Genomic DNA, 23,688 nt, shown 5'->3' with positions numbered 1-23,688 from the left:
AAGATGTGTGGATCAGAATGTGGAAAGAGGAAGAGTTAAGAGGAAAATGTAAGTACGAATAGGAAGACAGTCATGAAGGAACCAATTTTCTTTCCTGTCACTCTGTCATGTCAGCCAGTGAGAGGAGTGGAGAGGGGAGGAAGGGGACGCCAATGTTGTGGTGCAATACATACACCAAAGGAAATAAATGTCCACCAGCTACAAAATAGCCACACTTTTATACATTGCAATATGAGAGATGATTACGAGAGTAGCATGCGACGATAAGTTCTCAGCGTTAAGAAGGAAAATGTAATCACAGAATGTTGAGATTCTCTCTCTCTCTCTCTCTCTCTCTCTCTCTCTCTCTCTCTCTCTCTCTCTCTCTCTCTCTCTCTCTCTCTCTCTCTCTCTCTTATATCAAACTAATGAATTTCAGAATCTACCTTTTTCTTATCATAAAGCGATAAAAATGAGTAAAGCTCAGTGATTACTATCTTCGAAACGTCCAGTTTTTCATCCGGCAATAGAAAATAATCACGTGACTAAAATGGCACGCATTTCATGTAAAATTGTATTGTCACTTTCAAACTGTAGCTACAGTTATTGATATTGAAGATTTTAATTGATGCCATTATGATCATTTGTTATCCCACGATGTTCTTTCAGTGGCAGATGTGTGTGTGTGTGTGTGTGTGTGTGTGTGTGTGTGTGTGTGTGTGTGTGTGTGTGTGTGTGTGTGTGTGTGTGTGTGCTGTAATGATACGAAGAATCAAGCTGCAAAACAATTTAATCGCTAGAGTTATTAATATCATTAGGATACTGAGAGTCATGGTATCACCATAAACTACTAACATCTATAAAATATAACAATCATTAGTATCGTCGCTTTGATTTGAAAAAAAAAAGTAAGAAGCCTCAAATCATAATCATTTGAAAAGCACATCACTTTAGAAAGATTACTAAACGAATATTTCAAAAATTTTGATCAATTGCAGAAAACATACGTGAATAAAAGTATGTTCTGCAGTCCTTCTGCTTCTTACAAAATCTATGAAAGTGTCAAGATCAGTGAGCGCCACGCACGCTGCAAGAGACACTCGCTCAATACCCGAATAAAGATTCCCAACGGCCGGACGAGCGACACAAGCCAACTTGACTCCGCCACTGCACTGCAATGTGCCATCTCTTTGAGTCGTAGGTGACGCTTTCACGGCCTCCTGAAGGTGGCAGCCAATTAGACCTTCTCCTTCGAGCCATGGTGGTGTAGAAGCTGCTGCAGCAATTCAGTTAGACAGTAGCCATGAAAGACTTACCTATACCATAGTCAGCTACAGAGACACTATTCACGTGACTTAAAGTTGATCATTACTTTATTAATTACTACGGCCTCGCTGTTCTTCATATATATATATATATATATATATATATATATATATATATATATATATATATATATATATATATATATATATATATATATATATATATATATATATATATATATATACTGTGTGTGTGTGTGTGTGTGTTTAACAGCTCTTCTTTATTTCTTGTGGATAAGATTACATGTTTTTTTTTTCTGTCCTTTACTCTTCACCTTATGTAATCTTCTTACCACCTTTAACTGATGCTCATAGCCTTTATCAGAGAGTATCCTTCACCGGTGTTGCACACCTTGCACTCTCACTCTGCTTCTCAAACAGATGATGAGCCTCGACTCTGGCCCAGGAGTGATCGTAACTGTATCCTCGGAAAATGATCACGACACCATTTCTCGGCTGCTCATTCGCTCTGCAGCACCTCGCAATTCAGGCCAGTATAAATGTGTGCCAGCCACTGCTCCCCCGCACTCCATCACCGTCCACATCATCAACAGTGAGCAGCTAATTTTATGTTATTTTTGTTAATCATGGTTATATACCAACATCGTAGAACAGTTGTTCAACTCCGTTAGAAAATTATGGTAGATAGATAAAATGATAATGAATAAATGAATGAAATAAACAAATAAGTAAAAGTAAATTATAATAAATTAATAAAAATACATTAATAAAATTTTGATAATCAAATAGTATTAAATAAATAGAAGATAAGAAATTAACAACAGTGTTTGTTTTGCATCTGTTTATTCAGTTTCTTATTGTACATATTTTCTACTATTATGTAAATAACTATTACTTTGTATTCTTCCAAGTGAACTCGTTTTCACGTTTGAGGGACAAAAAATATTAATGTTCCATTCCAGAGATAATCTTAAAACCTAACATTTTCTTTCACATAGGTACTATCTGTACAAACGGAGTACATGGCGCTCACCAAAGGCTGAGCCTGAGGCGTCTTTATGCAACACTCACTCTAGGCTGCAGGAACTCACGCTGGATATTTTCCTTTACAGGTGATAAACCGGCAGCCATCCACCACAAGAACACCACTTCCAACTCCTCGTCAGGGAGTGGTTCAGGCCACATGCCGTCAGTGTCCTTGCAGGTTTTTCTGGTGGGTCTCCTTCCACTGACTTTAACCAGTGCAGTTAGTGACTTCATCGAAATCCTCATTGGAACAGTGGCTTGGTGGCGGGTGTGGACAACAATGGCCCGGCTGGGCATCTGTCGGTGGTGGCGAAGCGTCTGGTGGTGGCGAAGAGCTGCCACCTCACCATCGTGTTGTTTCATAATCAGATAAAACAAAAACAAAACAAAAAATAGATTTTCCTATCATATGAAATATATATTTTCTTCATAAGAAAGATTGATATATTACAGCTGTTCCAACTGAATGGATATATGACGAAGAATTTTTTTTCTTTTTTTCTAAAGAGTAACACACTGCACTGTTAAACTAGTATTTATGTACGACGCCAAATACAAAGGTTTAGAAACGACCAATGACAGCCTGTTTGTTGTTACCCAAATGCCGAGGAAAACCTCAGCTTTCCCATTACTATAAACTTTTACAAGTCTTATTCCTATATATATATATATATATATATATATATATATATATATATATATATATATATATATATATATATATATATATATATATATATATATATATATATATATATATATATATATATATATATATATATATATATATATATATATATATATTTAATAAAGGTCAGTGTTCACTATTTAGAATATTACTTTCTTTTCTATATCCATTTGGAGAAGATAATTTATTGAAAGCTTTAACTAAAGTCGAAGTACAACAGTGCTGAAGGCGTGTCTTCCCATGAGACTATATGAAACAAAGGGAATGATCGAGCAGTTGTTGTTCTGATATATTTTGTGCTCCATTTCTGAGCGAGGAACACCTGTGCCGGCGAGATGCGTTGCATCGCTTAAAGTGGTTACCCGCTGAGTAACGTTCCTGCCGTGCGAAGAGAGGTTATATACGTAGATACGTAGAGTGGAAATGTAACCAAGGGTCAAACGTTGATGGACATCACCTCGCTCAAGTCTGAACACCTACAAGTAATAAACATATTTGCTGATCCACAGTTTGTATGTAGTCCTAGAAGTTATTTCTTTAGTGACATTGATTGTAGCTGGAAACTATTTTTGTTGTTAAAATTATTCCCAAATCTCAACTTTAAAACGCAAGGTGACATAAAGGAAAGCAATCACGCTCTCAGATCGTTGGTGTCTTAAACTACAACCATTACCTGGACCAGCACGAACTTTGTCTCTGTTGTGGCGTCTAGTCTACTCTAAATACCAACCTATTTTCGCCTCTTCCTTACCAATCGACGAATGATATTAATGTAATTTTCATGTACGTACCTATGTTAAAACCGAAACTGAAACAGGAAGGCATATATATATATATATATATATATATATATATATATATATATATATATATATATATATATATATATATATATATATATATATATATATATATATATATATATATATATATATATATATATATATATATATATATATATATATATATATATATATATATATATATATATATATATATATATATATATATATATATATATATATATATATATATATATATATATATATATATATATATATATATATATATATATATATATATATATATATATATATATATATATATATATATATATATATATATATATATATATATATATATATATATATATATATATATATATATATATATATATATATATATATATATATATATATATATATATATATATATATATATATATATATATATATATATATATATATATATATATATATATATATATATATATATATATATATATATATATATATATATATATATATATATATATATATATATATATATATATATATATATATATATATATATATATATATATATATATATATATATATTATATTCTGTGTGTGTGTGTGTGTGTGTGTGTGTGTGTGTGTGTGTGTGTGTGTGTGTGTGTGTGTGTGTGTGTGTGTGTGTGTGTGTGTGTGTGTGTGTACAGTACACACACGCAGAGTGAGCGGGGTGTATATAGCAGGTGAACAGGAGGTGCACGCCTCCTGCCTGACCCCAGGGTGCCGAAGCATCTGCTGAGCGCTGCTTTGTGCGGTGGGGCGGCTGGTCGGCATTCAAATGCTATCTTCCACGATCTTATATGTTTATGTAGAGACTTTGCTGTGAAATGTTATGTTAGTCAAATGTATTAAACAATAAATATGTGTGTAATTGCTCCTTTTATTGCAGCATTTGTAAGCCTAAAAGAACATAAATAAATAGAATTGTAAGAGTTTTTTTTTTTTTCATTCAGTGAAGGAGGAGACTTCAAGAGGTAACTTTATATCCCATTTATATGCAGTCCTCCAGCAGTGAGGTAAGAACTTTCAGATACCAAGACGAATAAGTGCATTAAACGGTCATGACACTGTAGAAATGTATATGACGCATAATTTTGGTCTGAATAAACCTAGTCTGAAATTTCAAAAGCAAGTTCCAAATGCAGGATAGGTTTTTAATGGAAGGTCAGTTTCAAAATCGTTAGCACAAAGAGACGTTAGTTCACAGTTGTTGTTATTCCTAGAGAGAGAGAGAGAGAGAGAGAGAGCAAGGATAGTTTTTGCTAAAGGCAATGTGGGTCACCCAGGACGTAATCTATTTCGGGGCACACGAGTGCCCTTCAAACAAAAAAAAAATAAAATAAAATAAAAAGTCGCCAGTTATTTACACTAATACCGCTAATTTGCACGTCAAGTTAGAGGAGTGGTGGGTGGGGCGCCCTTACTATCGCGTCAATTTGCTGTTGAGTCATGTATACAGGTTGTGTGTCAAAAGAAAAGGCAAGGGGAGGGAGGCGGGGGATCAACTTGCACCTGTGAGTCTCTCTCTCAGAGAAAGAGCAAGGGGGAGGAGGAGTAGGGGGTAGACTGATCTCTGGAGGATTTATGATCCCAGGTCGCTTCAAAAATAAATTATATTTCAGTCATGAAATTAATATAGACCTCTTATAGCTGCATGTAATTTATTGGGTTGTGAAAAAAAAAATAAATGAAAATAAAACAGGATCTACGTCAATCTGTTTACTTCAAGGATTTGTGTAATTTACATTGGTGTTTACATAAATACACTCTTTTCCAATTATCTATTTTATTATTTTTATTCCATTATATTTATTCTAGTTAAGTTTTTTTGTATTCAATGTTATTTGTAATAAAGTAACAAATAATATAACTTTGTGTTTGTGCGTTGGCGGGGTTTGGGTCTGGGTTTGAGGAGTGAGGAGTGGGAGGGGTGTCCGATGGAAGGTTTGCCTAGGGCGTAAAAGTAGCCATGCAGGACCCCCTTTGAGAGAGAGAGAGAGAGAGAGAGAGAGAGAGAGAGAGAGAGAGAGAGAGAGAGAGGGCGGTTGAAGGGAAGATACCAGCTACATCACACAAGGTCAAGGTAAGGATGAATTACAGTTCCTTTAATATTTATATGAGCTTCTAAGACACTATACGATATTGATCCTTTTACTTTACATGTCACTTCACAATCCTTACGTGTTTATGCACATCTTGGAGAAGAATGTTTATACCACTATAATTTTAAGACTAGTGTGGACTCGCAAGGAAAAGTTATGGGTAAAACGTGTTATTGATTTGAATTTCAAACCTGACGGAAGCTTTTTCTTCTTCTTCTTTTTTTTCTTCTTCTTCTTCTTTCTTCTTCTTTTTTCTTCTTTTTTCTCTTTTTTTTCCTGCTGCTATGATATGATATTGCTTTTGCCGTAAGTTATTTAGCTTGTTTTCGTGCAGAAATTAAGGAGGCGGCATTGGTTATGTAAACGATGTACAAACGCATCTTGTGCTTTTATTCCACATATTTATTCTTATTAACCATAAAAAGTAAGCTTTAAGCGCGGAATGACACACACAAAGACACACACACACACACACACACACACACACACACACACACACACACACACACACACACACACACACACACCGGTCGTTGTCAAAGCAAAAGACTTGCGAGGTTTGGTCATTAATAGATTTGCTGTAGTTCGTGACTCCAGTAATTTTTAAGCGATGGCACCTTCCGATAGAGCAGAGCCGCGCTCTAAGGACGGGGTACGGTCAATACCGGTTGCCATCGCCTTCCAACGGCACACACTTGATAGGCTCCTTTCGCGACAAGAATGAGAAAGGTATTGATCAGGTGCTATTATTTTTTACAACACGAGTCTCTCACCTTCCCTCACTAGTGCGTCCCTTGGACAAATATTGGCACACATAAAGATTAAGATTTATTGCGTCTCAAACAGAAGTTGTAAAATAATAGTTATGTTTGTTTTTTCGTAGTTTGCTGGTGCGAAAATAACGTACGAAAGGATTAAAGGAAAATGCATGTTATATTTTTATAATACTTTTCGCGCATTCCATTTCGTTACACACTGTATATTGTTTGTATTTTGCGAGTGAGGATGATTGTAAGTAAAGGGAAGGAACAATAGTGCAAAGACATGTAGAAAAGAGAGTAAAAAAGAAAGGAAACAAAATAATTACCGCCTTAGAAACATCCTTATCTTTACATAAAACCGGACGAACATTGAGTTCCAAATGAATTCTTAAATCATACGAGAAAGGCGCTCATTCATACAAATTTTTATTTCCCCCGGAATCTGAATATACTCTAAGGAATTATTTATGTTTTCTTGCTGCTCAGCCCCACGCATGCTGCCTGTCCAGCAAGAAGAAAAATGGCCAGGCCTGGATGCCACAGTTGAGGCCAGATTGAGGCATCTGCAAGTTTGAAGGAAATTCAATCACACAAGTTTTCCCGGCACGTTGAAATATGAGATAGGGCTCAGCATACCTTTCCTACATGCATTTCTGCGAACTGCTTATTCCTGAAGAAATTCCATATCTTACTGCATCTTCCAGAAATATTTATGAGTACTTCTTATACAATAAATCAGGATATATACAAAGGAAAATGGTAGCTTCCCCACAGCCTCACCACTTTGTTGTTTCATTTTCACTGTCTCGGTCAACCAGCACTTATTATACCAAGGAATCAGTAGGTTGCCGGCTAGAATAATAGTCCACCACTACCTCCAGACACCTCCTACCACCCACCATTCTAGGCAGGTCAGACCAGCATTCTTACCATCGTAGTGCTACGTGAAGAGTAGCAACACCAGCGAGCGAGAGACTATTCAGGCGAACAGATGACCTGCGTGAGGCTCCGGGGCGGTAGATTGGTGCCGCTGCTGTGTGGAGAAGAAGCGAGCAGAGGGACAGAAACAAAGTTGTTGGTGAATTGTGATGGAATGTGTGCTATGGCACTTTGCATCACTTTTAAAGAAGTGTCAGAAAAATGTTTCGTCTGTACCTTCGTTGTTGCCCTCCCAAAAGACGTCCGGCAGCTGCTGACCAAACTTCTTGCCCTATCCGCTCCTACACCCTACACTTTTCCACGTCTTTTCAGAGACGACCAAACCTTCAGGAAGTTAACAGTTCCCGCAGTGATGCCACAAAACGCCTGACTTCTGATCTTTCTCAGATTTCTGATTGGGGCAGGGGAAAACTTATAGTAGTGTTCAATGCCTCAAAAACTCAATTTCTCCATCTATTAGTTTGACACAATCTCTCAGACAACTACCTCCTCCTCCCCACTGAAACTCAGTTGTTCCCCTCTTCTACACTGAATATCCTCGGTCTGTCCTGTACTCATAATCTAAACTGGAAACTTCACATCCCATCTCTTGCTAAAACAACTATAAAGATAGACGTTATGAAGCGTCTCCGCCAGTATTTCTCACCTCCTCCCCTCTAACTGCTAACTCTGTACATGAGGCTTATCCGTCCATGTATGGAGTACTCTTCGCTTGTATGGGGGGATTCCACTCACGCAGTTTTATTAGATAAGATGAAATCAAAAGCTTTTCGTCCCATCAACTCCTCTGCTCTGACTGACTGTCTTCAACCTATTTCTCATTGTATCTTTTGCTGTCTTCTACTATTGTTTTCATGCTAACTGCTTTTCTGCTGATCTTGCTTATTGCGTGCCTCCCCTCCTCCTGCGGCCTCGCTGCACAAGGCTTTCTTCCTCTCACTTTTCTCTGTCCAACTCCCTAATGTAAGAGTTAACCGGTACTCTCAATCATTCATACCTTTCTCTGGTAATCTCTGGAGCTCCCTACCGTACCTGTTTCTGTATTTCCGACTTGCTATGACTTGACTTCATTTAAGAAGGAGGTTTCAAGAAATTTATCCCTTTTTTGGCTAAATCTCGGACCTGCAAGGGGACTGGCAACTAAGTGGACTTTTTTTTTCGTTTTATGTTGCCCTTGGCCAGTTTTCCCTTCTAACATAAAAAAATCCCTATAGCTCACACATTATTGACCTCTCCCTATACTAAAACCAAGATGTACTGACCAATAGTTTCCTTATTACACAAGCGTTTGCTCTCTTGAGCAGCAAAGAAAAAAAAAAAGCTATTTTGATCCAACAAACGCAGGTACTCACCACCTCACGCTCAGATAACTGCCTTCCTTCCGCATGAACGGACACTTTCATACATGACAACAGTATACGTGGAGGGCAAAATTTGTCCTTAGTAGCAGGTGCCTCCATTCTCAAACGAGAGGCGAAGAGTGAGTGGCAGGCGGCAGCAGAGGGGAGCTAGTCAAACTTGGCGGGGAAAAAAGTAAACAATGAGACAAAATACTTGCGCCTTGCGTGGTAACTAATCTATTCATTAAGATAAATGGAATCACGCACTAAAATGCATGTGAAATAAAAATATATTATTATTCTTTATTTGACTGCAAAACTGCTAAAAACTACATTTAAAGGACGAAATCAATATTTGAAAAATGTTATTGTTTTGCTCTTTCGTCATTCCTTTCAGTCTCAGCTTCATCCAACACTTTAAAGCCGCGGGTGACTGGTGACGGTTCATCCCGTACCACACACACGTTCACAGGTACACACACCAGGGCTCTTTGCTCACCAGAAGTGATGTATGTGTTGCAGGTCATGTCAAAAGTGGTGTCGGCCGTGGCTGGTGAGGCTACGTGCCCTTGTCGGACTCCGAGCGGAATCCATGGAAAGGTTGTTGTTTCTCAAGCTCTGACAGAGTGCATTTTCTGCTAGGATTCAAAGTATGCCTAGCTTGGGAACAGGAGTTATGTAGTCTTTTTTTTATGTTTTTGATATCAAATAAGACATTTAACAACTTATTAATCTTGCTTACTTTATTTACTTGGTAAACCTACAGAGTTTCACCACCTTGCCCTTTCTGAACGAAACTATTTTTTTCGGGTAGATTTCGGCTTGCTTTTAATTGAAATACCACTTGTTTTTGGCGCAAATCAACCAATTTTTTTTTTTACAGCCCCAAAACATATGATTTGCATAAATAAAACAACTGGTAAATTAGTTAAAAACAAGCCGAAATCTACCAGAAAAAATTAGTTTCCTCCAGAAAAGAACCTAACCCAACCCAACCCAACCAACCTAACCTAACCTAACCTAACCCAACCTAATCTAACCTAACTTAACCTAACTAAACCTAATCTAATCTAACCTAACCTAACTAAACCTAATCTAATCTAACCTAACCCAACCTAACCTCAGGGGCCGTCGTGATTGGTGGAAATAATTATGCTTTTTTTTTTTCATTGGCCGCCGCTTCAGTTTCAAAGAACAGAACCAATCAGTGTAATCAATTAAGCGCATGCTCAGACAATGGTATGTCACGAAGCACGCTGAGCCGCCGCGAGTGCATGACACCATCAGTGTGCGGCAAGGTTTGATGCGGGAGGCTAGTGTCACGGCTGATCACCAAAACACGCTTAAATTTTAAAAAATCTGTGTCGCCATTCAAAAAGGTTGCACCTAGTATATATGGGGTTCAAATTACTCGTAATCAGGAGTTCTATCTCTTGAGGTGGGTAAAAAACACGTAGCTGATTGTGGTGAAACTCTGCAGTAATACCATTTACTTTCCTTTCCCTGTCTCGCACTGAAAACTTTACTTGTTCAGTTAGAGAACTTGACATGATTATGACATTTGTAGTTCATGCTATCTGATTCGTCAAATGCAGTGACAGCACTATTAGAAGTTAGGATGTTACATTGCTAATTTCGACGTGGAATGCATAGTATCTGGTTAGAGTAAGGTTGACAGTTCCATCAAGGCATTATTGTGGGATAGGGACCCCCATTAGGAGCTCAGATGTTAAAAGTAATTCCAACAAGAGGCAGAAACCTATTAAGAACAAGAAGGTTTGGTGGTAATTAGTTGTGTCTGGGAATCGTGGAGCACAGGTGAGTTTACTTCTGCTCAGCACCAAGTGTAGCAAGATGGGACACATTGCTCAGCCTATCAGAATGTATGCTGAGCAAATTGCCAAAGTAGTTAGGAGTTCTATGATCAAAATCTTTACCAGACATCAGCATTCTGGCCCACTATATGAAATCATGTAAACTATGATATTAATTTCACACATTGTTCCCTTAAAGGTGACTTGTATAATTATGTTTCAGAGGTGCATGAGGCAGGATGTTGGTGCCAGTGTTCACCCTTGACTTAAAGCAGAAGATCCTACCGGGCAGAGTGTGCATCGGCAAGTATGACAGTGCCCATGCCTGCCTCACCGCCTCTACCACAGCCGACAAGGTAAGCGCCAGAATGGTGGACTTCAAATTTAGGGAAACATAAAACAAGGAGGAGACAAGCATTTGTTAATTGACTGTTGACTATGACTGTACCAGATTGAGATAACATAAAACGTAATGAAAGAACTGCATGGTAATTAACTTGACCATGACTATAGTATGTGAGTGTTTGTGCATTTACTTGGTACCATTCCACTGTTATTTCTCATACCTACAGGTGTTCATCCACAACCCACACCAGCGCCTGGGCACCTCAGGGGGCCGGATGTCCCTCAGTCAGAGTAGTGCTGATATCTCGCTCCTCAACATCAATCAAACTGTGTCAGCCATCACTGCTGGTGTGCTGACTCAGGCCCGGCACGGCGACACGCTAGTGGTGGGCACGCCAACCAATGTGCTCGCCTATGATGTGCAAAACAACGCTGATGTCTTCTATAAAGATGTGTGTCCCTTTTTTTTTATCTTGTTAGGCTGTTCTTATCTTATTGTTTGTTGTTATTCATTTCTCTTTTATCTTTTTTCTTAGCTTGTTTGGATCTTGTAATGTTTACATTTGGTAGCTGGTGGGACTAGCTTTCTATCAGGGACAAGCATGGCCAAGAGTGTGAATAATGGTGTGTATGAGTATTAGTGCCTTGCCTGAACACTCAGTGTGGGATTTCTAGCCTGGTTTGTAGATAGATAAATACATAATACCCACCAAATCCTGTTGAATGTTAGCACAGTACAACTTTGATTTAATGGAATGTTACTGTTTCTTTTCCCTATCAGGTGTCAGATGGTGCTAACGCCATTGCCATTGGTCGCCTTGGCCACCACATGTCCCCCTTGGCTCTCATTGGTGGGAACTGCTCCATCCATGGGTTTGACAGTGAGGGGAATGACCCATTCTGGACTGTGACAGGAGATAATGTCACCTCCCTCACACTGACAGACTTTGATGGTGATGAAGAAAATGAGGTGAATAATTCAAGAAAATTAAGCATTGTTTTCTGCATTCAGAAAACAATATGAATCATGTTCTTGGTGTTATCAATATGTGTAAGCTCATTTAATTTTCTCATACTATGAATTATAAGTCTGTGTAGCTGAGTGGCCTGTTACCCCTACAGCTGTTGGTTGGCTCGGAGGACTTTGACATTCGTGTATTCAAGAATGAGGAGATAATGTTTGAGATCTCAGAGACAGAGGCAGTGACAGCCCTGTGCCCGATGCAAGGGTCTCGCTTTGGCTATGCCTTGGCCAATGGCACTGTAGGAGTATATGAGAAACTGTCCAGGTGGTGGAGGATCAAGGTAAGTCTTAGCATGGCTGGAAACTATCTATCTTAATTTTTTTTTTTTTTTTTAGGATTTTAGCTAAAAGAGTAAAGTTTTTTTTTGTATATTGAGATTGATGTTCCTTGGAATTGCTTCAAAAGGATGGTTGTTTACATATATTTCAGTCATAATATTATAAGAGTGCAACAGTTATTGATATTACTCACTTTGTTATATTTTTATATGATAAAGATATGTTTGGTTACTATTTCCTATCATCATCTTTAATACTTTGCTTCTCAATGGAGAGCCTCCTTCAAGAAATTATTTTGGATGGTTCTGTTACTTTAATATTCCATTCTGCTAAACATTTCAAGTATTCTGAGGAGACACATCTGTCCTTGATGAGAGGTGGACAGAGTCAGCAGCATGATTAATTTATAAAGCAACCTTTCCATTCCAGTCCAAGAACCAGGCCATTGCCATCTACAGCTACGACCTGGATGGTGATGGTGTTCCTGAGCTCATAACAGGATGGAGTAATGGCAAGATTGATGCAAGAAATGACCGGAGTGGAGAAGTGATGTTCAAGGTCAGCTTTAGGGATAAAAACAATCACTCTTTTTGTATTTTCTCCTTAGTGTCTAAAAATACGCTAGGCTAATATTTTTCTACATTTTTGTTTTTTGGTATCATAATGTTCTTCACTCCATGATAGGCTGACCAACTTGAGAACCATGAATTCCTTTTAGTATTTTCAGTGCAGGAGGAAAGAGTAATTGTATATATTTTCTTTGCAGGACAATTTCCAGTCTACTGTGGCAGGCATTGTGGAAGGGGACTACCGCATGGATGGCAAGAATCAGCTGATTGCCTGCTCTGTGGATGGAGAAGGTAAGTGATCCTCAGAAAAGATGTACACTATCTCTTTATAAATTATTATCGCTTGCATTTTATGTTACTTAATTCATATAGAATTGCTGTCATAAATGTAACATAAGCACACCTAAATAGAAATCTGGTACTCCATCACAATGAAGTATCTCTCTCTCTCTCTCTCTCTCTCTCTCTCTCTCTCTCTCTCTCTCTCTCTCTCTCTCTCTCTCTCTCTCTCTCTCTCTCTCTCTCTCTCTCTCTCTCTCTCTCCCCCCCCCCAAAGTCCGGGGCTATAAGTCTTCCACTGCTGAGACCCGTTACTCCATGATGGACGTGAACATAGAGCAGGAAACCATCAGGGAGCTGAGCCAGCGACGTCACACTCTCTTGCTGGAGCTGAAGAACTACGAGGAAAACCAGCGTATGGGTTCCTCAGGGGAGATCGTGTATGGCAAGCCCTCCACTGCTGGGGACCAAGTGGGCATCATACCGGTGAGGCTCTGGTGGTGAAGTGCTTCCTTGGGACCCCATGTTGTGTTCCTTAGTTCACTCCTGACTGGACTCTGTTGTTCTAGTTTATTGTGCATTTGTTTTCATACTTATTTTCCTATTGATGATTTTTACCAAAGAAAATGTGTCTTATGTATGTCACTGCCCATATTAAGCATCCCAGGACAGTCACAGTCAATGCCATAGATGTGTTATCTTAGATCCCAAATTATTGTTATTATAAGACTACTAGTTTACAAGGAATTAATATGGATGACTTTTGCATTCTTATCCCTAGGCCAACACTCAGCTGCAGACTGGACTGGCCATCAACATGGGGAACGAAGAAAAGAATAAACCAGTAAGTATTTTGCAGGTTATATTATTCTAACCCCTTCAGTACTGGAACATATTTTTACCTTGAGATTTGTGTACGATAAGATCATTTTATTGACATTAGGAAGGGTCTATGGAGGTTTGAATGATTATTGACCACAGTCTTCACTATTTTAATTCCCCTCATGAGTTTCTGAAGCTGTATAAAATCATCAAATAGTAAACAGAAAGAATAAGAAAACACGTCATGGTACTGAAGGGGTTAAATTTAAACACCATACTAAAGAAATTAACAGAAACAAGATGTGTATAGAATTGCTGTATATTTTTGTTGTAAATATTTTAGTAGCAGTGCCTTTTTTCACAGCCCCACGTTGAGATTGCCCTGGCCACCACCAATGACACTGTGATCCGAGCCGTCATCATATTTGCCGAGGGAATCTTTGAGGGTGAGAGTCACGTGTACCACCCTCGAGAGTCAATCCTGACCAGCAACATCAGGATCCCACTCTACCCTCCCAAGGTACTACAAGGGTATTGGCAGCACTGCACCAGGCATGCTACCATTGTAGGGTTATGTAATGGTGGGCTCCACTTGTCATTCACAGGAAAATACTAAGTATGCCTATAATTTATTTACTTATGTATTTATTTATGTATGTATGTTTTATTAATTTGGGCAATAACTGTATTTATCTATGATATTTCATGATTTTTAGGGGTTTTAGATAGGCATATATATATATATATATATATATATATATATATATATATATATATATATATATATATATATATATATATATATATATATATATATATATATGTCTTGGAATGCATTACTATTTTTTTGCATTATTCTCAAGTCCATCATACTTTATGACTGGATTTTCAGGAACACAACCCAGTCATACATCAGGGAACATCTGTATGTGATTCTACTGCTGTTTTATAAATTTTATAGCAAAAAATACAACAGTCTCTCAAAACTATTTTATCTTCTATAGTTCGGGAGATGATTTTTGTACTACTAGTTCATGTGGTTATACCAGTGATTTCCTCATCTTCATGTCTGATTATCTGCATAAAGGCCTGACCTGCTTGGCTGAATTCAGAAAACTAGTTTAGGATGAAAGAATAGTGCCATTTTAAGAAACAAACTGGAGTGAGGTAACTATTTCCCTTTGCAGGATGTCCCGGTTGACCTGCACATCAAAGCCATGGTGGGCTACAAGGCCTCCCTGCACTACCATGTGTTTGAGCTGACCCGCCAGCTGCCACGCTTCTCCATGTACGCCCTCTGTACTGTGGCTGTCACCCCCCCACAGGGATATGTCAAATTTAAGCTGCCTGAGAGGGTAGCAAGGGTGAGTGACACATTGTATCCTTATTTAATTTTTTTTTTGTAATCTCTATTCTCCATACCAGCAGGGTTATATGAATATTATGGATGATCATCTTTTGATAAAAAAAATGGAATAGTGTTTCTATCTATCTCTATACCAGGCCTAGACAAAGCACCACACATACATACACATATGCATATATCATTTACACTCTTACCTACGTCAGCCCTTGGTGGCTTAATGCTACCAGTGTATTCCCTCCATGCCATAACAGATGACAAAGAGAGGATGGAGTGAGAGGCTAGGAACTCTTATCTCTGTATGGTGTCCTACAAATAGACAAGGGAAAACAGACTAGCAATATTTCAGCAGCAGTGTTATTCATCAGCAGCTTTTTTAACACTACTTCCTTTTGGTAAGAAAATTATAGAGATCTAGAGACATGCATGTTAATGGATGGTCTTTGCTCACCTCAGATTGTCATGTGGGTGAATTCCAACTTCCTGCTCCTGGAAGACCTGCAGCTGGATGATGATGGCGCCCTGGATGTGTCTTTCCTGTCCCTCCGCACCAGCATGCCACTCCTAATCCAGGCCAACAGTCAGTGCGAGATGACTATCCGCACTGACGACATGGAGCTGGCCAGTGACCTCATCCAGGCACTGGCTAACTACCTCAATCTTGAAGACCTCCAGGTAATGTTGCTGATCTTATTTCATCTATTTATTGTTTCATATATTTATTAATTTATTTATTTATTTACCTGTTACTGTAATTTTTTTTTTACCCAGTGTTAAATAGCAATATTTTTTCTCTTATGTCCATCCTTTCATGTTGATTATGTTATATAAGTTTCCTTGTGCCTATTTAAACTACAAATAGACTTTCAAGTAGTATGTGGTATGCAATGTTATCTGTTAAAGTGTTGTGCTTGTCTTCATTTTAAACATTTTTTATACCTTCATTAATTTTCATTAATTTTCATTGAGGACTTAGAATAGAGATATTGCTGTTTGTGTCATACATTCATCCCCTGGTCATTAATTTTATTTAGCTGTTTTCAGCTACAGTGTAAGAGCAGTTAATAGGTCATATTTACTTAACTTTCAGAGAATTAAGACATACATGAATACACACCATCATTGCCACCACTATTTCCCCTTCAGGTTGAGGCAGACTTTCCCTCAGAGTTGGACCAGCTTGCCTCCCTGCTGGAGCGTGTAGAGGAGTATCATGCCACCCGCCAGCGCCTCTCGGCTGAGATGGCAGACCACTCAGGGGTGATTCGCACGCTGGTGGTGAGGGCTGAGGACGCCAGGCTCATGTCAGATATGTAAGTTGATCAGTCTCACTCATTTGTTTTCTGATAACCATTTAAGTAAATGAAAACCAAAATGGATAAGTTGTGATGGCAAAGCGATTCAAGATTTGGCAACAGCAACAGCTCTCTTCTTTACTTTACTGATGATTCTTGCTCATTCTAAACTCCTCAATATTGAATGCTTCTCATCAGTATTTAAACTGACACTTCAGTTTCTCTGGTTCTCTCTTCACCCACGGCTTATATCTTATTGATATTCATGCAAGTGATTTGGCAGATCATATTGAATCGATGAGTAAAATCAATAAATAATTTCATGTCTTCACACTCCTTTATTTACAAACTTCATATGGTCACACACAATACAAGAGGCAGACTGGTGTAGATCTGGATTAGGATATAACTTCACCTGGAATGGGGTGCAGTGGTAGCGGTATTGAGCATAGCAACTAACTCCTTATGTGGCAGAGATAGAAGTGAATGCATGTAATGTCCTGCCTTGGGGATTGTCACCTGTTGCTGCTGTCTGTAGAGAGTTGCTTGTTTGATAAATGGGTAGTCATCTTTTTACAACTGTTACTGCTGTCTGTGTGGAGTGGATGGGTGGTCATGGAGTGGGGAGCACATTTTACATCACATACACATCTGCCATGTCCCTATTATCGTTAGAGACTCCTCTGCAGTGTACCAAGAAGTTCATGTGTGCCTCTCTCCCTTCAGGCTTTTCTGGTGCTCCTTTTCCTTTTTCTCATACTTTGCAATACTTGAATCACCATTTTCCCACCATGCAAAACTTTCACACATCTCTTCTTGTATACTGTTCAATATAGAGCCAGCATCTTTACTCTTTCAGTGTTCTATTAGTCACTTAAACTTGATTTCTGACAATTTAGTTTACTCTGTATGGCTTATCACATCAGTCAACCATCTCTTTTGCTCTCTGGAAGATCATTAGCTTACTTTTCTTTCCATTTAACTCCAGTTTTTGCATCTTGCATACACTGCTTATATTATGCAGATGTCTTCAATTATTTACCATCACCTATGTCATCTGTAAAAAAAAATATATATACATCATCCTCATCATAAAATGTTTAACAATTTTACACAGCTAGTTTTCTATCTAATACTATTTCCTTCTCCAATAATAACTTAAAACTGAATCAAGAATCCTAGGTTTTTCCATCCTCCATGTTTTACAATTCAAATGGCTAAAATCTTTGCAGGGAGAGCATGCGTCACTGGTACCGTGAGTTGTACAACCTGAACAAGGACCTCATTAGTGGCTACAAGATCCGCTGCAACAACCACCAGGAGCTGCTCAACTGTCTCAAGCAAGTAAACCAGACTATTCAGAAAGCTGGTCGGCTGAGAGGTGAGTCAGATGTGCTGCATACTGATAAGAGAATCCGTAATTTCTAGTAACTTAAAGAAACCAATTTATTTCTATAGTAAGTCATTAAGTGTCATGATTGGGTGATGCAGTTATTTCTCTAGCATGACTGTGATAGATATATGTGATGCAGGTAAAGCAATGAATTTATAAAGATGTCAGATTGGAAAGGAATAAATCAAGTTTTGAATGGTAAATTGCTTGAAAGTGAAGATTTTAAGTATTTATGATTGCTGATTTCTGTGAGTGAAAGAGTAGATGTACAGTAGAGTTAAAGTTTACAATAGTTAGGAAAGATGTAAGGAAGAATGAAGTGTTTAAATATAGGCTGTCTAGAAGACACTGTATGAAGTAGTAGTATTAATAGTAGACTGCATTGTGTGGGAAGGACATGCCATATTGGGCCACAGTTTTAATAATTCCAGAAGGTTTTAGTCTATATGTCTCTTACTGTCAGACCCATATCCACTCACTCAGATTTCTCCCATTAGCCTCAGTGAAGCATCACACCTCGATTTCTAGTTTCACTACCAATGCTACTCTTCCTCAACACCTGACTATTTTCCAATCACCATCTATACACCAAGCTTCCATCACCATTAACCCCTTCAATACTGTCACACATTTTTACCTTGAGATTTGTGTATGATTAGACCATTTTATTGACATTAGGAAGAGTCTATAGAGGGCAGTAGATTAATGGCCAGTCTTCACTTTTTCAATCCCCACATAAGTTTCTGAAGCTGCATAGAATCACCATATAGTAAGCAGAATAAATATTAAAATGTGTCATGGTACTGAAGGTGGTGCATCATACCATCTAACTCTATGTATTTAAGTTATTTCTACACATTATTGATTCAAGCTAATACTGATGTCTTGTTTTCTTCCAGCTGGAAAATCCAAAACAGCAGTGATCAGTGCATGTAGACAAGCAATTAAAAGTAATAATGTTAGTGCCCTTGCAAAAATCATAAGAACTGGGTCATCTTAAAGCAAAAACTGGCCACAGCACTGAATACACAACAGACAGTGCCTTTGCCTTTACTATGAAACCATTTCCGTCTCAATGATTCTGTTAAGAGAAATTTGGTGGCTCAGTTACTTTTGCACATTTTTTTACTTTAGGTGTACAAGTTAAGGAAGCACACTGTGATAACTGTATCAGAACTAGTCATTTGTACAAACATGCAGCATTGCCTACTTGAGGCACCTTTTGTGTTGCACCAATTTACCAGTAAGTTTCAAATGCAAATCCAGATTAATACAACAGAAATGGTCTAAAGTTGCCAAGCCATTCTGCTTGACCAACATCCATAGTTCCATACTGAAGATGTACAAGTATATGTACATGACAAACATAAGTAGTGAATTGTTGATATGATATGATCTAGATTTGCAAAGATCCAAAGATTACTAATCTAAGAAGTATGATATGTTACTGTTAGCACATTCAGCGTACTATAAGGAAAGATTTCTCACTAATCTCTTAGTATTTTTTTTTTATTTTACTTTATTGTGATGCATCCAGGAATTATGTATCTCTTTCAAGGAAATTTATTGCAGATTCAGAAGCACCTCATGGAATATTTAGTGAATGAACTCAATACTTGATTCCTTGAGAAATTACCATCATCCCCCTCCACTTTGTCAGGGGGGACAGTCTGACCACACATTCTGTGGCTGGCTTAGAAAAATCATGGTACCATGCACTATGTCATGGTTTGAATTATTTTCTCCTGTGTGCTCAAACATTTCAGGAGCAAACACACAGAAGGAAATTCTCAGTCCCTTCATTCCATCCATTTAAGTTGCCTTGTACAATAAACAGGGAATATGGAGACACACCCTATGCACAAGCTTGTGTCTGTTTGCTGGTTGTATGGCTAATCTCCCTGTCAGACTGTACCACTGTTAATGTAGACCACAATTTTGTGACACTAGGAGTGCACAAATATATGTATAATGTATATATGGAATTATGTGATGATCAATTATTCTAGTCCATAGTGGTTAAGGTGTGTGTGAGTTGGTGATGACAGGTGCATTTTCTAATTATAATGTATCACTGAGATTGATACGATAATTCATTTTGAACTTATGTCCACTCATGGACCACTACTAGGAAATATGCATTCCCTCACTATCTCCCCGTTCAGAAAAACATGAATATTACATATTGACCTTTCTTTAAGTAATAAGTAATTGTAATGAAAAGGTGACCACCACAATTACATACCTGTACTGTTGTGTTGGTTTGAGGCTCATCCACTTGTGTTGCTCCTGATGTAAAAGAGAAAATCATGATTATTTGGTGTGAATGGCATGCATGAAAAGTGGAACATACAGAGAAAGCAATGAACGTAATATTACCAAGTCTAATAGATTTTGTTTTGCTCTGTATTTTCTAAAAAGTATAAGGTATCAAGAAGCAAAAGTGGCAAAGTGCAAAGTAAAAGTCAAGGCCACAAGATGGAATATGTACAGGAAGGCAGTTCAGTAACTGGGAAACTATGAGGCGTGTGACTCACCAAACTTGTATATCAGTCCCTAAATCTAAGTACAAAAGCTACATATTAATGTCAAATCCTGAAGTAAAAATAATGTTTCTTCTGGTGTTGGCACATGGCAACTTTTGCTTGACATATTTGAGATGTGCCTCCAGCAAGCATCCTCAAGAGTTAGACAGGGTGTGTTGTGCATTTTGATCTCTTGAGATTTATTGTATCTTCTTTTCTAAATATATGATTAGCATGATTGCATGATCAAACTATTTTTCAATCTCAAAACATTATTTGCAAATGTAATGAGTACTGAAACTAAAGTAAAAGAAATTGAAATATTTTTTAATAAATTTAAACTTTTGTGTGACTTGCTTCTTGATCTTTATTATACATGATATCAAACATGCAATTCAGTTTATATACCATACATGTAATTGTGTATCAAACATAATCTAACTATCCTGACAAAAAAGAAAAAAAAAAAAAGGACATTTAAAGCTACCTTCTTTTCATACACATACAAACACACACACATTATCATACCTCAAGTTAAATAGCCATTACTTTCCAAGAAGTAGAGGGTTGGCAGGATATACATGATGAGTTGAAGGATGTGCTGTAGTCCTGTAATGAATTAGAGAGGATTACTAGAAATTATACCGGTTTCCTTTTGGAGCATTCCCAAATTTACTTCTTTACTCTATCCTTCCTTTTTCCAAGTGGCCTTCTTAACAGAACCTTCACATACACATGCATATATTTTCTATACAAAACTCTTTACTCTTCATCCTCTCAATTGGTCATACCCTATCATTGCATCACTTCCATCACCAATAATTCACTTCTGCATACACACTCAATTGTTATGCTTATGATGAATATTATAGGAACAAAACACTATAAGATTATGGAATATGTAATGATTTTTCTTAAAAAGAGCACAATGAACATTTTTCAAATATACCTGCACTTCCTGATGATCCAGTCAAGCCATTGGGGTGCACCACCACTGGCAGGCTGACGGAGGACCAGGCACTGGTCTTGTAGGAGAGCTGCCCCACGTCTGCCACACATGTCAGGTTGAGCCTCAGTGTGTTAGTCGGGGGTGAGGAGATTTGTGTGTGGATAGAGTTGGATTGTGAAGTGAAAGAATGTTTTGTTTGGCTGCCTGATAACAGTAAACCTGAGGGGAAGGTGTAATACCTTTGGGGATCAGAAAGCCAAGTTGCTTCAGGCTCATATTGAGTCACATCTGTACCAGCTTCTGAATCTGATTCAATGAACGTATATTTTGGGTGTTCCTTAGGAAATAACTTCTGAATGTTCTGCAAATTGAGGGGAATAGACAGTGTTGAGGAAGAGTTCCACACAGGCTCTTGTGGGTGCTGTACTGGAGGGTTCCAAAGGTGCCAACCACTATCCTGCACAGAGTGAAAACATGTTCACACATTATTACAAACCCAATAGCAGAAAGTCAAAACAACTAATACTGAACCTTAAGACTAATGTTTGCACACCAGATTCACACACTTTGATGTGCAGCATATGCCAACACTTCACAAACCGTGACAAGGTGACCATTCACAAAGAAGGTGAAGAGTGCTGGTGGTCGGGAGAAGTGGACATGGCAGTGAGCCACAAGCTGCTGGTCTAGGTGGTACATACTGAGCAGCCCTCTCCAGTTAGGGCCAGCTGCTGGGACCTCTGTGGTTAACAAACTCTTCATCAGCAACTGTACAAGCTTAATATTAAAGCTGAAAGAGAAAACAGATAGAAAGATGAACAAGCAAGTAAGCAGACAAGTAAAGAGAAAGACAAAAGACTCGTTTATTATTGTTTAATTAGTCTCAAATATTATACGGATATGAGTAAATACTGAATGGATAGATATTATAGCTAACCTTGCTCTCTAGTGTGAATATCTGATTACAAACATGAACAAAAAACTTTACAATTGAATTTTTCAAAAAATGAGAAGAGCTGTACAGTGGCCTGATGGAGAACAAGTGTTCTTAACAACACAATAAGACATCACTTTATTCAAGCAACAAGCATTTCACATTACACATATGCCCAGTGTCATGTCGTGTGTGAATGAGTTATAAAATTCTTAGTTCCAGAAAAATGTGTATTTTCCCAACAACAGATGTTACACAAGGAATATACTGTGCAGTACTCACCAAGCACTGGAATGTTGACAGAGAGAGCACTGACAAAGAATTCCGGGGCATCACTCATCGCTTCACAGGAGTAGTTGCCAGCGGTGGCGGCAGTCACGTTGGTCAGCGTCACCCGATGCTCACTGGAAGCCCCCACCTGCCATCCAGACATGTAAAGACTGAGCAAAGACTGATGGGTGTAGTACAGTACATATATGAAATGGTATCACATGCAACAAAGCCATTTTAAAACCATCATAACTCGCTCATCCCTGAAGACAAGCAATAAGTACGGAGAAGAAACACGTGCAAGCAGAAAAACGTACATAAAACTTAATAATTAATTAATATTTTCTTAGTCACTTTTTTGTCAATGAATGTCTTAATGTGTGTCCTTGGGTATTTTTGTCTTTATTTTTATTATTATTTTATTTATTTATTTATTATTATTATCATTAATATTATTATTATTATCATCATTATCATTAATTATTATTACTGTTATTATTATTATTATTGTTAGTTATTATTATTATTATTATTATAATATTGTTAGTTATTATTATTATTATTATTAAATATTATTATTAGTTATTATTATTATTAAATATTATTATTAGTTATTATTATTATTATTATTATTATTATTACTATTATTATTATTATTGAATATTATTATTACTATTATTATTATTATTATTACTATTATTATTATTATCATTATCATTAATTATTATTACTGTTATTATTATTATCATTATTGTTAGTTATTATTATTATTATTGTTAGTTATTATTATTATTATTATTAAATATTATTATTAGTTATTATTATTATTATTATTATTGTTAGTTATTATTATTATTATTATTAAATATT

At 37.4% G+C, this 23,688-nt stretch overlaps 3 protein-coding genes across 4 annotated transcripts in view; 2 read left to right on the top strand and 1 right to left on the bottom strand.

Moving 5' to 3' along the window:
• Positions 1–2,666, top strand: part of LOC123505561 (hemicentin-1-like) — a 52,223-nt gene extending 49,557 nt beyond the window's left edge. Inside the window, exons 6-7 of the mRNA XM_045257027.1 lie at positions 1,686–1,857; positions 2,378–2,666. Of these exons, the coding sequence (XP_045112962.1) occupies positions 1,686–1,857; positions 2,378–2,664 (459 nt within the window). The 3' untranslated portion in view covers positions 2,665–2,666. The remainder of the gene's footprint in view (positions 1–1,685; positions 1,858–2,377) is intronic.
• A 6,656-nt stretch (positions 2,667–9,322) lies between these two features.
• Positions 9,323–21,336, top strand: LOC123505505 (Bardet-Biedl syndrome 2 protein homolog). 2 transcript variants are annotated; one of them, XM_045256851.1, is made up of 15 exons: positions 9,323–9,429; positions 10,995–11,127; positions 11,344–11,568; positions 11,898–12,086; positions 12,239–12,421; positions 12,849–12,977; positions 13,186–13,279; positions 13,545–13,753; positions 14,049–14,111; positions 14,454–14,609; positions 15,277–15,453; positions 15,909–16,127; positions 16,599–16,765; positions 17,980–18,128; positions 19,040–21,336. In XM_045256851.1, exons 2-15 carry the CDS (start codon positions 11,011–11,013, stop codon positions 19,138–19,140), a joined length of 2,178 nt encoding a protein of 725 aa, XP_045112786.1. In that variant the 5' UTR covers positions 9,323–9,429; positions 10,995–11,010; the 3' UTR covers positions 19,141–21,336. The 2 variants fall into 2 exon arrangements, with proteins under 2 accessions (XP_045112786.1, XP_045112787.1); XM_045256852.1 differs by lacking the exon at positions 9,323–9,429 and adding an exon at positions 9,436–9,557.
• Positions 17,066–22,967, bottom strand: LOC123505506. The gene is made up of 6 exons (XM_045256853.1): positions 22,831–22,967; positions 22,215–22,404; positions 21,615–22,071; positions 21,194–21,274; positions 20,386–20,429; positions 17,066–17,804 (listed from the first exon to the last, which is right to left on the bottom strand). The coding sequence occupies exons 2-4, from the start codon at positions 22,374–22,376 to the stop codon at positions 21,195–21,197; spliced, it is 699 nt and encodes a 232-aa protein (XP_045112788.1). The 5' UTR covers positions 22,377–22,404; positions 22,831–22,967; the 3' UTR covers positions 17,066–17,804; positions 20,386–20,429; position 21,194.
• Positions 22,968–23,688: the final 721 nt, after the last annotated feature.

Source organism: Portunus trituberculatus, chromosome 18 (assembly GCF_017591435.1).
Source record: "Portunus trituberculatus isolate SZX2019 chromosome 18, ASM1759143v1, whole genome shotgun sequence".
Taxonomy (NCBI): domain Eukaryota; kingdom Metazoa; phylum Arthropoda; class Malacostraca; order Decapoda; family Portunidae; genus Portunus; species Portunus trituberculatus.
The sequence above is the reverse complement of the archived record's forward strand: the minus strand, read 5'-3'. Positions and strand labels throughout refer to the sequence as shown.

Coding starts and splice junctions, on each gene's coding strand:
- LOC123505505 (XM_045256851.1), top strand. CDS start 11,011: ATGTTGGTGCCAGTGTTCACCCTTGACTTAAAGCAGAAGATCCTACCG. Junction 12,422..12,848: donor CCAGGTGGTGGAGGATCAAG/GTAAGTCTTAGC, acceptor TTTCCATTCCAG/TCCAAGAACCAGGCCATTGC. Junction 12,978..13,185: donor GTGGAGAAGTGATGTTCAAG/GTCAGCTTTAGG, acceptor TTTTCTTTGCAG/GACAATTTCCAGTCTACTGT.
- LOC123505506 (XM_045256853.1), bottom strand. CDS start 22,376: ATGAAGAGTTTGTTAACCACAGAGGTCCCAGCAGCTGGCCCTAACTGG. Junction 22,072..22,214: donor TGAATGGTCACCTTGTCACG/GTTTGTGAAGTG, acceptor CACTCTGTGCAG/GATAGTGGTTGGCACCTTTG. Junction 21,275..21,614: donor TGGATCATCAGGAAGTGCAG/GTATATTTGAAA, acceptor AATTCATTACAG/GACTACAGCACATCCTTCAA.